The sequence below is a fragment of the Serinus canaria genome, chromosome 1, assembly GCF_022539315.1.
Source record: "Serinus canaria isolate serCan28SL12 chromosome 1, serCan2020, whole genome shotgun sequence".
Classification (NCBI taxonomy): domain Eukaryota; kingdom Metazoa; phylum Chordata; class Aves; order Passeriformes; family Fringillidae; genus Serinus; species Serinus canaria.
This window is the reverse complement of record NC_066313.1, coordinates 113571986-113584724: the sequence shown is the minus strand read 5'-3', so window position 1 is coordinate 113584724 and position 12739 is coordinate 113571986. Positions and strand designations below refer to the sequence as shown.

Here is a 12739-nt window from a genome sequence, read left to right as displayed (position 1 = left end):
ATCACTAGGGCATTCCCTCTTCCTCCCAGCTCCTCTCCCACCTGGGCCCTGCAGGAAGAAATTCCAAGGAATAAGTTCACAGGGACAGAGCTTTGAGTGCTGTCTCCTGGCTCTCCGTTCCTGGCCACCCTTCTCCCACTTCTCAATGGGCTCCACTCTGCCTGCTCCCTCAGAAAAGCTTTTATCCCCAAATCCCAAATCATCCAGCTTGGGAGAGACCTCCAGGACCCTCCAGTCCCACCATAATCACCCCTCAATTATGTCCCCGAGTGCTTTTGCCCCTGGGTTGCAGAAAGCTGAAAATGGGGGGAAATGTTCCCATCTAAAAATGTGTTGGGGTGATCCATTACACACCTGCTCCAAGAGCTGGAGGAAAAATCAATGTTTGTGGGGTTTTCTTCCCAGGAAGATGAGGCTTGGCAAAGCATTTAGGAGTCATTAGTCAATGAGACATGATGGAAACTGTGATTTGCATTCCAGCTCGAGCAGAGGGACATCTGTGACAGCATCTCCCCAACATTTGCATCTGCCTCTGCCCCTCATCCCTATGCAAAGATCCTTTAATTATTTTTTCCCCACATTTTAGAGAAAATCTCCACACACACAGAGCTTCCTGAGTGGGACCAGAGCTTGGCTTTGCCCTCCTGCTCTGTCCGACTGTCCTGAGCCTCCCTCCAAGAGCTCCTGCTGGCAATCCCAGTAAATCCATGGGGATTCCAAGCCCTGCTGAGGAGCTGGGCTGTTGTTTCAAGGGCTCTTGACTAAGGTGCTGCTGTTGGGAAACATCCTCCCATTAACTTGAGTCAGATGTTCAAGGAATTGCTCGTCACCCCAAATTACCAGTTGAGTCACAGCTGCAGCAGCCACAATATTTTCCTTGCCCCACGAAGGGTTCCAGGGTTTTGTGGAAAACACGGGCTGTAATTATCCTACCCAGCAGCAGAGGGGGGCTGGAGGAAAGGCAAGGACTCCTCTTGGGGGGGTTCCTGTAAAATCCCAAAGTTCCTTGGATTTCAGACTCAGCTCTTTCTCCTGCCCACAGGTTTCCATGGTGTTAAAAGGGACTGGGGAGAAAAGCTCTGCCAGGCCTCACCATCCCAGAGGGAAAGGGGAAGGGATTGGACAAAGCTTTCCCAGGAAAAGGAGATTGTTCTCTTTTTCCCCTTTGTTTTCTGGGAATCTGGCAGGAAATTTCCTCTTTCCTGAGGTTTGCTTCCTTGAAATCCTTCATGGGGGCTTCCCCATTGTCTTCCCAAGGAATCCAAACCAGGGAAGACAGTTCCTGTGGCACAGATTGCTCCCTTGGGATATTCCCTGGTGCTAAATGGACGGGGAGCAGGGGATTGGAGTTGTGCAGCTTGGGGGAGAGAAGGTTCTGGGGAGATTTTAGAGCCTGAAGGGGCTCCAGGAGAGCTGCAGAGGGACTGGGGACAAGGATGGAGGGACAGGAGCCAGGGAATGGCTCCCAGTGCCAGAGGGCAGGGCTGGCTGGGATCTTGGCAATGAGGAATTGTTCCCTGGCAGGGTGGGCAGGGGCTGGGATGGAATTCCATCCCTGGATCCCTGGCAGTGCCCAAGGCCAGGCTGGACACTGGGGCTGGAGCAGCCTGGCACAGTGGGAGGGAGATGGGACAAGATGGGTTCAAAGCCCTTCCAACCCAAAGCATTCCATGATTCCACAACCCTCTGGTCCCATTCCTGGTCCCACGAGGGCAGGACACACCTTTCCATGGAACAAGGGTGGGAGCAGCACCAGAACCTGCAGCTGCTGAGCCCTGGAAGCAAAGCCCAGGCAGAGGGAGCAGAGCCAGGACTCTGAGCCCTTCAGGTCTGGGCTTGTTCTCCCTCCTGCAAGGGAGTGCTGGGGCTGTGCTGCTGTGGCTGGAGCTGCCCCTTGGCCCCGGGGGGGTCAGCAGGGCAGGGCAGGGCAGGGCAGGGCAGGGCAGGGCAGGGCAGGGCAGGGCAGGGCAGGGCAGGGCAGCAGTCACTGGGCCATGGGCTGAGCAGAGCTGGGTGAGAGGAGCCCAGGGCTGTGCAATCCCTGCCCTGCCCCGGGGGACAGAGGCACCTCAACTATTCCTTTCCTCATTCTGATTTCACAGCACTCCCAGTCCATCAGCACAGCCTGGGAGGAGCAGCTGGGGGAGCTGGGAAAGGGCTCAGCCTGGAGCAAAGGAGGCTCAGGGGGGACCTCTCTGCTCTGCACAGCTCCTGCCAGGAGGGGCAGGGAAAGGAGGAGAGGAAATGGCCTCAGATGGCACCAGGGCAGGCTCAGGGTGGAGACTGGGACAGAAAATGTCCCTGGCAGAGTGGTCAGGCCTTGGGCAGGAGCTGCCCAGGGAGGTTTGGAGTCCCTGGGATTGTCCCAGAGCAGTCTGGATGTGGCCTTGGGGACAGGGTTTGGGGTGCTGCTGGATGCCCATGGATGTCTCTCAGTGATTCTGGGATTCTGTGGCTCTGGGATTTTCCTTTAGCCACAAAGGAGCACCCCAGGTGTCCCTCTCCAGCAGGAATTCAGGACAGGGCATCCCGATGTGCTCTCTGACCTTCAGCCATGGAGTTGTTGCAATGTTTGGACAGGGTTGTAGCAGGCAGGGATATTTTGGGGCAGCCTGTCAGGATCCCTCTGGACACAGAAGAAGGCTGACCCAGAGCAGAGGCTGGGCAGAGCTAAAGAATAAATCAGGGATTGATTCCAAGGATCTCCTCCATGGACCCACCCTGGGCAGCACCAGAGCCCAGCCAGGGCTGCACCCAAGATGACCCAAAATGGCCCCAAAATGCCCGGCCGGGCACGGGGTCTCTCCCTGGGATCAGCTCTGCTCCATTCCCACCTTGCAGTTCATTGTCCCAGCCCAGCTTTAGCCCAGGCACTCCCACCCTGCTTGTTTTTCTCTCTCCAGCCCACGGGGTTTGTGCTCCTGGGCTGAGATTGGGATCATTTGTCCTTGGTGCCCAGCTGGAGCAGGAATTGTTTTGTCTCCCTGCTCTGTGCACAGAGCTCACCATCCCATAATATGAACCCAGCCCCACACACTAAAGCAGCACAGAATGTGAAAAATAGAAAAGCTCAAACCTGAGCCATCACACCCAGGGCAGAAGCTGTGCCTCCTGTGCAGGGGAATTGCTGGGCTCAGCCCCTGCCCGTGGCTCTGGGGCCATGGCTGGGCCTGGAGCAGAGCCTGGGCTGCTCTGACCTCTGCACACAGGGACAGACACGGGGACAGACACAGGGACAGACACAGGGACAGAAAGAATTCCCAGAATTCTCTGAATGACAAGATTGGAAGAGACCTCCAAGCCCATGGAGTCCAGCCCAGCCCCAGGAGCCCAGCTGAGCCCTGGCACCCAGTGCCACCTCCAGGCTTTGTTAAACACCCCCAGGGATGGGCACTCCACCACCTCCAGGGCAGCCAGGCCAGAACTTTCTCCCCCTTGCTGGAAAAACCTTTTCCCTGCTCTCCAGCCTGGATTTCCCTGGGTGCAGCTCCAGGCTGTGAGCTCTGGCTGTGTCAGTGCTGCTGCAGACAGAGCCCAGCCCCAGCTGAGCACAGGCACCTTTCAGGAGCTGGCAGAGGGATGGGGGCACCCCTGAGTCTCCTTTTCTCCAGGCTGAGCACCCCCAGCTCCCCCAGGGCTCCCTCTCAGGGTTTGTGTTCCCAGCCCCTCTCCAGCCTCGCTGGCCCCTCTGGATGGGCTCAGTGTCCCAAGGTCCCTCCCAAACTGAGGGGCCACAGCTGGGCACAGCACTCCAGGTGTGCCCTCAGCAGTGCCCAGGGCAGGGACAGAGTGACCTCCCTGCTCCTGGGACAGCTAGGGACAGCCAGGGACAGAGACAGGGACACAGGGACAGACACAGGGACAGGCAGGGCCAGGCAGGGCTGAGGCCCCTCTCCCTGGGGCTCCTCTCCAGCTGAGCAGCCCCAGCTCCCTCAGCCTTCCCTGGGCACGGAGCTGCTCCAGGCCCTTGCTCAGCTCCAGGAGCTCCTGGCCCTGCTGTGCTGAGGAGCCAGAGCTGGGCACAGCACCCAGAGGTGCCCCCAGAGCTGGGCACAGCACCCAGAGGTGTCCCCAGAGCTGGGAACAGCACCCAGAGGTGTCCCCAGAGCTGGGCACAGCACCCAGAGGTGTCCCCAGAGCTGGGCACAGCACCCAGAGGTGTCCCCAGAGCTGGGCACAGCACCCAGAGGTGCCCCCAGAGCTGGGCACAGCACCCAGAGGTGTCCCCAGAGCTGGGCACAGGGGCAGGATCAGCCCTGACCTGCTTGTTTCCTTCTTTAATAATTTAATTTCTTTATTTCATCCCACACCAGTCAGGACGTGCCCTTCAAAGGCCCTGCCACTTTTGTCACTCTTGCCTTTGGCCCCTCCTGACTGTGAGTGGATGTTGGGAGGAAAGCAGTGAGGGAAGGACTGTGGGAGCATCCAGGAATGAAGCAGCACTTCCCTTCTTCCCTGTTCCCTCCCCTGTCCCCGAGCTGTTCCAGGCTGACATGGTGTCCCTGAGGCCTTGGGGACACGGCATCGTTCCAGGGTGATGCTCTGAGGCTGCCAGGTGGCATCACCCCAGCTCTGGCTGTCCCTGGCTCCTTCACCCCCAGATCAAACCCTCCTGGTGAGGGGCAGGCAGTGCCCACTGCTGGGACAGGGACAGGGACAGGATCCCTGTGCAAACCCAGGGCACTGGGAATATTTCTCCCTGCTCTGGGGTGCCCTGACCCCCAGGGCAGCTCTGACTCTGACCCTCATTCATGGAGAAAGTTTCCCAGACTCCAAGACAGACTGGAACCCCCAAAAGTGTGAAACAGATTCTAGAGAGCAGTGCAGGTGTGTGACTGGGTGAGAAATTGAGGGTTTGGGGTTTTTAGTGTGTTGTGGATGGGAGCAAGATGGAGGGCACAGGGTGTGGTCCTGGGTTCCTTCTTCACCTTCTTCTTCCTCCTTCTCCATGGGTTTGGGGGCATTTTGTAATTGGGCAGGAAAGTTCCCATTGCAGCTCTGTGGGATCAGTTATTGGGGTAAAAGGAAAAATAATCCAGGTGTCAGTTCCTCATTGGATGGTTTGGTCTTAAAAATCCTTGGAAGAAGAGATTGTTGGTCACTTTGTGCCTTCTAATGAAAAGCTGCAGAGCTCACAGCCCTGAGACTGTTTTACTGATAAGAAATAATAAAGACTTAAATCTGAACATGAACCACCAGCTCAAGTGCCTTCAATCCTGACCCAGAGAAACCGATAGATCCTGGCTGGGGCTGGCCCAGGAGGGGTTTGGGTTGGATTTTAGGGCAAGGCTCTTCCCCAGAGGGTGCTGGCACTGCCCAGGCTGCCCAGGGAATGGGCACGGCCCCGAGGCTGCCAGAGCTCCAGGAGCCTTTGGCCAGCGCTGCCAGGGATGCCCAGGCTGGGCTTGGTGGGGTCTGGGCAGGGCAGGGGTGGCACTGGGGGGTCCCTGGGGGTTCATTCCCACTCAGGACATTCCTGATCCTGGGACCTGGCAATCCCAGGGTCACTGAGCAGGGGGTTCTCTGTCCCAGCCCTGCAGCAGTGACACAAACCAAGCCAAGCACCAAATTTACCAACTGCCCCTGAACAAAGTCCCTGGGAATGGAGCAGTCAGGGTGGAATTATCACTTACATCCCAATTACCCCTCCAGGGCTCATTATGTCATCACCTTCCCAGTCACCACCTTTGAGATTCCAGCTAAAAACCATCACAAAAAAACATTTATTTTACACACATTTTCACATTTATTTTAAAATGCCAACTAAAAACATCATGAAATTCAGAACATAATGAAATACACAGTGACTGCAGGGGTTTTCTTTTTACTGCTGTATTATATTACAGCTAAAATTAAGTTTGAAACTTAATATTTTATTTTTATCTAAATTAAATGTCTTGTAGGTTTCTTTTTTTTTTTTTTTTCCAAAACCAGCTCTCCACAGGGAATTTGGTTCTCTCCCAGACTTACACAAAGTAACAAAGATCAGGATTCTTTTTCTAACCCACACCCTCCCCAATTTAAATAATCTCTTTTCCTTCCCGCTGGCTGATGGATTCCTGAGCATGAGCTGAAGTCCCACCCCAAGGTTGCATTTCTGGTGCCAAAAATCCTTCCCAAAAATGGGTAATTTCAGCTCTGCTGGAACCAAGAGAGACAAACTTGCCCAAACCAAAGACGGCCTCAGGATGGAAACACAACAAGGTGGGAAATTGAGAAAATAAATCAAGACAAAAATGAAATCAAGAGCCTTCTGCTGCTCAGAGCAGAGCCAGTGCAAGAGCTGGGGGTTTCCTGCTGAACCAGGGAGAGGCTTTGTGAAAACTGATGGAGTTTGGGGTGGGCCACTAGGAATTCTCAGCCAAGGCTGAGTTCATCCCCCTCCCCTCATGGCTTCATCCCAGCCAGGATTCCAGGTGGAAATAGTGAACACTGGACTCTAGGATGGGGATTTCTTCAGGAGCTGGAGCTTTTATCAGTGTGCTTTTATCAGCTGCATCTCCCTGGGGTGGGGAGGGAAAAGCCAGGAGGGAAAAAAAGCTCCAGGGGGGAGGGACAGAGTGGTTGGGAAAGGGACAAAGCCACCAACCAGATCCTGAGTGCTCAGAATTTGATTTTCCTCTCTCCTTTTGGGATGTGGAGCCCCCAGTGCAGAGGGAAGGAGCCACCTCAGCCACCTGCAGGAGGTGGTGAGGTGTGAGAGGAATGGGCTCATTCCCAGGGGAACATCAGAGTTCTGTCATCCCTCAGCAGGGAATTTGCTGTTGGAAGCTCAGTTTGCCCTTCCCTGTGGAATTCAGCTCCCAGCCTGGCCCTTCCCTGCAGCAGCCACCAGTGCAGGAGGTGAAATCCCTGCCCAAAATCTGGAGTGGGTGATGGAGGCTGAAACCTGGATCTCCCCATGGAATGAGGCACCTCCAAAACCTGGATCTCCCCATGGAATGAGGCACCTCCAAAACCTGGATCTCCCCATGGAATGAGGCACCTCCAAAACCTGGATCTCCCCATGGAATGAGGCACCTCCAAAACCTGGATCTCCCCATGGAATGAGGCACCTCCAAAACCTGGATCTCCCCATGGAATGAGGCACCTCCAAAACCTGGATCTCCCCATGGAATGAGGCACCTCCAAAACCTGGATCTCCCCATGGAATGAGGCACCTCCAAAACCTGGATCTCCCCATGGAATGAGGCACCTCCAAAACCTGGATCTCCCCATGGAATGAGGCACCTCCAAAACCTGGATCTCCCCATGGAATGAGGCACCTCCAAAACCTGGATCTCCCCATGGAATGACGCACCTCCAAAACCTGGATCTCCCCATGGAATGAGGCACCTCCAAAACCTGGATGTCACCATGGAATGAGGCACCTCCAAAACCTGGATCTCCTCATGGAATGAGGCACCACTGAAACCTGGATCTCCCCATGGAATGAGGCACCTCCAAAACCTGGATCTCCCATGGAATGAGGCACCTCCAAAACCTGGATCTCCCCATGGAATGAGGCACCTCCAAAACCTGGATCTTCCCATGGAATGAGGCACCTCCAAACCTGGATCTCCCCATGGAATGGGCACCTCCAAACCTGGATCTCCTCATGGAATGAGGCACCTCCAAAACCTGGATCTCCTCATGGAATGAGGCACCTCCAAAACCTGGATCTCCCATGGAATGAGGCACCTCCAAAACCTGGATCTCCCCATGGAATGAGGCACCTCCAAAACCTGGATCTCCTCATGGAATGAGGCACCTCTGAAACCTGGATCTCCCATGGAATGAGGCACCTCCAAAACCTGGATCTCCCCATGGAATGAGGCACCACTGAAACCTGGATCTCCCATGGAATGAGGCACCTCCAATGCCTGGATGTCACCATGGAATGAGGCACCACTGAAACCTGGATCTCCCCATGGAATGAGGCACCTCCAAAACCTGGATCTCCCCATGGAATGAGGCACCTCCAAAGCCTGGATCTCCCATGGAATGGGGCACCTCCAAAACCTGGATCTCCCCATGGAATGAGGCACCTCCAAACCTGGATCTCACCATGGAATGAGGCACCTCCAAACCTGGATCTCCCATGGAATGAGGCACCTCCAAACCTGGATCTCACCATGGAATGAGGCACCTCCAAACTGATTCCCATGGATGGCCCTCCAAACTGGATCTCCCATGGAATGAGGCACCACTGAAACCTGGATCTCCCATGGAATGAGGCACCTCCAAAACCTGGATCTCCCATGGAATGAGGCACCTCCAATGCCTGGATGTCACCATGGAATGAGGCACCACTGAAACCTGGATCTCCCCAAGGAATGAGGCACCACTGAAACCTGGATCTCCCCATGGAATGAGGCACCTCCAAAGCCTGGATCTCCCCATGGAATGAGGCACCTCCAATGACCTGGATCTCCCCATGGAATGAGGCACCTCCAAACCTGGATCTCCCCATGGAATGAGGCACCTCCAAAACCTGGATCTCCCCATGGAATGAGGTACATCCAACTCTGCTTCCTGATGCTATTGCATGGAAAAATGGAGAAGCTGGGTGTGCAAAGCAGGAATTCTCCGAGCTGCTGGAAGTCAGGCTGGAATCTTCTCTCGGTGCTGGCACGGCAGAAATTGGATCCAATTTTGGATGTTTCCAGCTGTCCCCTTCTGGAAAACCGCCCCACTGGGGAGAAGGAACAGACCTGGAAGTGCAAGTGTTGTTCCTCCCTTTAAACATCTCCCTTTTCCAGCTGAGCAGCAGCAATGGGAATGTGGCTGCTGGGAGCTGGAGTTGGGGACACCTCGGGGCAGCCAAAGGAACAGGATCCAAAACCAGCTCCAATCCCTAATTGGCCCCTGCTGGAGCCAGTGGCTGGGAATTTGCACCTGCCCAAAAAAGGAGAGGTCTCTGCTGGAAAGCTGAACCTCTGGAATTCCAAGGACAAGTGTGGAAAGCCAAGAGAGTGGTTTGGATTTCAGCTTGGATATCAGCTGGAAGCAGCAGCCTTGGAACAGTTCTGAGGAGATCAGGCTCTGAAAACTCCCTTTAAGGAGTTCCCACATGGAATAAATCAATTCCAGGCAGTTGGATTGGCCCAAACAGTGGCAAAAATCCCATAATAGCAACACTTTATCGTGGCAGAAAAGGATACAGGAAAATCTGGGAGAGAGAAACATCACAGCAGTAAAATGTGAAGTTCCAGGCAGTAAAAACCTGTGGAAGGAGAATTAGGAAACCATGCTCCCTAGAAAATTGTTGGGAATTCTCTTCCTGTCAGTAACAAGGAGCAAACACACAGAGGAACATAAAGGAGGCTGAGAGGAACCCCCAGCATTCAGACTCACCATTTCACAGGATTTCATTGGATTTTTACTCCTATAACCAAATGCCTCAAGGTTCTCACAGTATCTGCCCCACTGGTTCCCAACCATTTGGATTTGCAGACTCCAGAGCTTTTGCCAATGAATTCTTGGACCAAGTGCCCAAGCTGGAACCCTCTGCCAGGGTTTGGCTCTCCACATCTGCCACCCTGGATTCCAGGGCTCTGCAGGGCACAGGCTGAGCACTCCTGAGCCCCGTGGGGAGCTGCAGGAGACACCCCAGAACTGCAGCCCCCCCTTGGATCCTGTGACCCCCCTGGGGAGCAGCAGCAGCTCTCCGGGATTCCCTGAGGAGAGGGCTGGCACCAAACCCTGTAGGAATTGTTTGGGATCGATGGCACAGCACTGGCACATCCCCCAGGGCTCCAGCTGAGAACTGCCAGCCCTGAGGCTGCCCAGGGCTGCTCTGGGAGGGACATCAGGAGCATGGAATGGTTTGGGTTGGGAGGGACCTCAAATCCCACCCAGTGCCAGCCGTGCCATGGCAGGGACACCTCCCACTGTGCCAGGCTGCTCCAGCCCCAGTGTCCAGCCTGGCCTTGGGCACTGCCAGGGATCCAGGGGCAGCCCCAGCTGCTCTGGGAATTCCATCCCAGCCCTGCCCACCCTGCCAGGGAACAATTCCTCACTGCCAAGGTCCCATCCAGCCCTGCCCTCTGGCACTGGGAGCCATTCCCATTGTCCTGTCTCCAAGCCCTTGGGAATGGGATGTCCTGCTCCTCCTGGTCTAGGGCAGCCAAGTGTGGAAGAGCTGCTGAGAAATGCACGACCACTGTCCAAAACCTGCTGCACACCAAACAAGTCCAAGTCCAGCACGTGCCTCCAGATCCTTGGAATAACCTCCATTCCTTGTGGAAGAGCTGGACACAGATCCTCAACCCTTTCCCATCATCTGAGGCTGTTCCTGCTGGCACAGTCAGTGGCAGCCCCCAAATAAATTAGGGAATCAGGAATACCAGGAAGCAGGCACAGACACACTGTCCCAGCTGGAGGCAGCAGCAAAGGAAGGGTGATCCCTTCTCCTGAGAGCCAAGCCATGGAAACACAGCAGGAACAGCCATGGAAGAGCAGCCAAGAGGGAATTCACCTCCAGCCCCTCATCCAACAGCCTGGAGCAGGAATAACACAGCTTCCCCTCCAGGGCCTTCAGAGCAGCACGTGGGAAGCCTCCCCAAGGAGGAAAATGATCCCTGGGTAGGCTGAACAGAAGGAAAATGAAAAAACAAACCCATTTTCACACATCCCTGAGGACCGAGTTTGTGCTCAGCCCCTCGGTCCCGGGCTGCTCTGTGCCCTCCTGCCCCTGCAGGCCCAGGAAGGCAGCGCTGTTGATGATGACAAAGGTGTCCCTGGTGTCCCTGGTGTCCCTGGTGTCCTTGCTGAGGGTCTGGGGCAGCTCCAGCTGGCCCCGGGGTGGGCTCAGCTTGCCCGAGTACAGGTAGTCCATGTAGTTCTCGGGCTTGCTGGAAACGATGTTGCTGAGCATCATGACAAAGAGCAGGAAGCCGAAGAAGCCGACGATGATGAGGATGTAGAAGGAGGCCATGATCTCCTCCTGCAGCTCCAGGGCAGGGTTGCTGTAGTTGTTGAACCTCAGGGTCTTCTTCTGTTCCATGTGGAGCAGATTGGGCAGCACGGAGCTGCTGTTGGTGTGGTTGCTCAAAGCCATCGCAGCTTCCACTCCAGAGGCCAAATCTAAACAAAACAAAGGGGAAAGGAAGGGATTAGCTGAGCCCAGGGCCCTCACACCACTCCCTGTCCTCTGCTCTGGGGATTCCTGCTCTTGGGATGTTCAGCTGGAGGAGCCTGGGCTCACCTGAGCTGCAGCTCCAGGCTCTGCTCCCTGGCACAGGGACAGGATCCCGACAGGAGCTGGGCCTGGAGGGGTTTGGGTTGGATTTTAGGGCAAGGTTCTTCCCCAGAGGGTGCTGGCACTGCCCAGGCTGCCCAGGGAATGGGCACGGCCCCGAGGCTGCCAGAGCTCCAGGAGCCTTTGGCCAGCGCTGCCAGGGATGCCCAGGCTGGGCTTGGTGGGGTCTGGGCAGGGCAGGGGTGGCACTGGGGGGTCCCTGGGGGTTCATTCCCACTCAGGACATTCCAGGATTCCATCCTCCAGCTGCACAGCTGGCAGGCAGAGCCCCACAGTGCAAGTCAGGGCAGGAATTCAGGGCATGCAAAGTTGTGCTGTCTGTGGAGCTCTGGCACCCACAGCTCCCCCAGGCTGCTTGGGAACAGCCCTGCCAATTCCAGGGATTGCCTCAATGGAAAGTAACCTCACCAGGAGGAGAGGAAATCAGTACTGGGATTGTCACAGAATCAAGGAATGGTTGGGGTTGGGAGGGACCTTAAAAATCACCCAGTGCCACCCCAGCCATGGCAGGGACACCTCCCACTGTGCCAGGCTGCTCCAGCCCCAGTGTCCAGCCTGGCCTTGGGCACTGCCAGGGATCCAGGGGCAGCCCCAGCTGCTCTGGGCACACCATTGCCTCCAAGCAAACCACAAAATCCTGGCATTCTGAAAAATCTAAAGATGAAAAAAATTTCTGCTCCATCTCCCAATCCCACACCCAAAAATAAACTTTTGGCAGCAACAATTTCCCAATTTTGACAGGAATCCATGGATCATTTTCAGCTCTCTGAAATGCCTTCTTTGAGAAGAATGTGACAATCCCAGAAAAGCTTCGTGCCAAGCTGCCCATGAGGGCTGTAAATCCAACCCAGAGTTCCATCCCAAACATGCAATTTTTTGCTGATTTCAAGTCATTCCCTCTGCTGCTGCAGAGCCCCTGGCACAGGTGCCCAGAGCAGCTGGGGCTGCCCTGGATCCCTGGCAGTGCCCAGGGCCAGGCTGGACACTGGGCACAGTGGGAGGTGTCCCTGCCATGGCAGGGCTGGCTCGGGATGACATTTAGGGTCTCTCCCAACAAAACCATTCCATCATTCCTCATTTTTCCTTGGGTTTCATCCTGGTTTGCTCACCAAGGGTCCTTAAAAATGAGGGAACAATCTCACCTGCTGCAGCCAGAGCTCAGGTGCTTCCCAACTCCTGAAGGCTTGGCTCTGCCTGAAATTTCCTGCAAGAACCCATTTAAAATGTGAGTTTAAAAGTTTCTAAAGTGGGTTTTAGAAAGTGGGTTTAAAAGAGTGCGCTCACATTATTTTATTCACATTAATTTTAAGACTTAAAATTAATGTGAATAAATTAATTTTTAAAAAATCTGAAAAAATAAGGAGACTAAAGAGAGAGAAGAGAGACAGAGATATGTATAAGGGATATAAATAATCACATATGAATGTACATACATATCATATAGAGAGAGACATATAGATATATATATATGGGATATAAATACTCACATTTGAATGT

General features: G+C 54.7%; 1 protein-coding gene across 50 annotated transcripts; it reads right to left on the bottom strand.

Annotated features, from left to right (window-relative positions):
- Positions 1-5816: 5816 nt before the first annotated feature.
- LOC108961920 (uncharacterized) lies at positions 5817-12730 on the bottom strand. Of its 50 annotated transcripts, none has more exons than XR_007777346.1 (8): positions 12385-12729; positions 8465-11067; positions 8360-8394; positions 8103-8128; positions 7751-7828; positions 7586-7680; positions 7415-7518; positions 5817-7274 (listed from the first exon to the last, which is right to left on the bottom strand). XR_007777346.1 is itself a non-coding variant. In XM_050972426.1 (8 exons), the coding sequence occupies exons 2-8, from the start codon at positions 8726-8728 to the stop codon at positions 6712-6714; spliced, it is 1200 nt and encodes a 399-aa protein (XP_050828383.1). In that variant the 5' UTR covers positions 8729-11067; positions 12385-12687; the 3' UTR covers positions 5817-6711. The 50 variants fall into 50 exon arrangements, 7 of the variants coding, with proteins under 7 accessions (XP_050828383.1, XP_050828345.1, XP_050828419.1 ...); XR_007777353.1 differs by lacking the exon at positions 8103-8128 and adding an exon at positions 8036-8061; XM_050972426.1 differs by lacking the exons at positions 7586-7680; positions 7751-7828; positions 8103-8128 and adding exons at positions 7310-7379; positions 7933-7967; positions 8196-8254 and having other exon boundaries at positions 8290-8394; positions 12385-12687.
- Between the last annotated feature and the right edge of the window lie 9 nt (positions 12731-12739).

Excerpts from the sequence above, each read along its gene's own strand:
- LOC108961920 (XM_050972426.1), bottom strand. The coding sequence starts at position 8,728 with ATGTTTAAAGGGAGGAACAACACTTGCACTTCCAGGTCTGTTCCTTCT. Across the intron at positions 7,519-7,932 it reads CATTCCATGGGGAGATCCAG|GTTTTGGAGGTGCCTCATTC; the intron begins GTTTTGGAGGTG and ends GGGAAGATCCAG. Across the intron at positions 7,275-7,309 it reads CATTCCATGGGGAGATCCAG|GTTTTGGAGGTGCCTCATTC; the intron begins GTTTTGGAGGTG and ends GGGGAGATCCAG.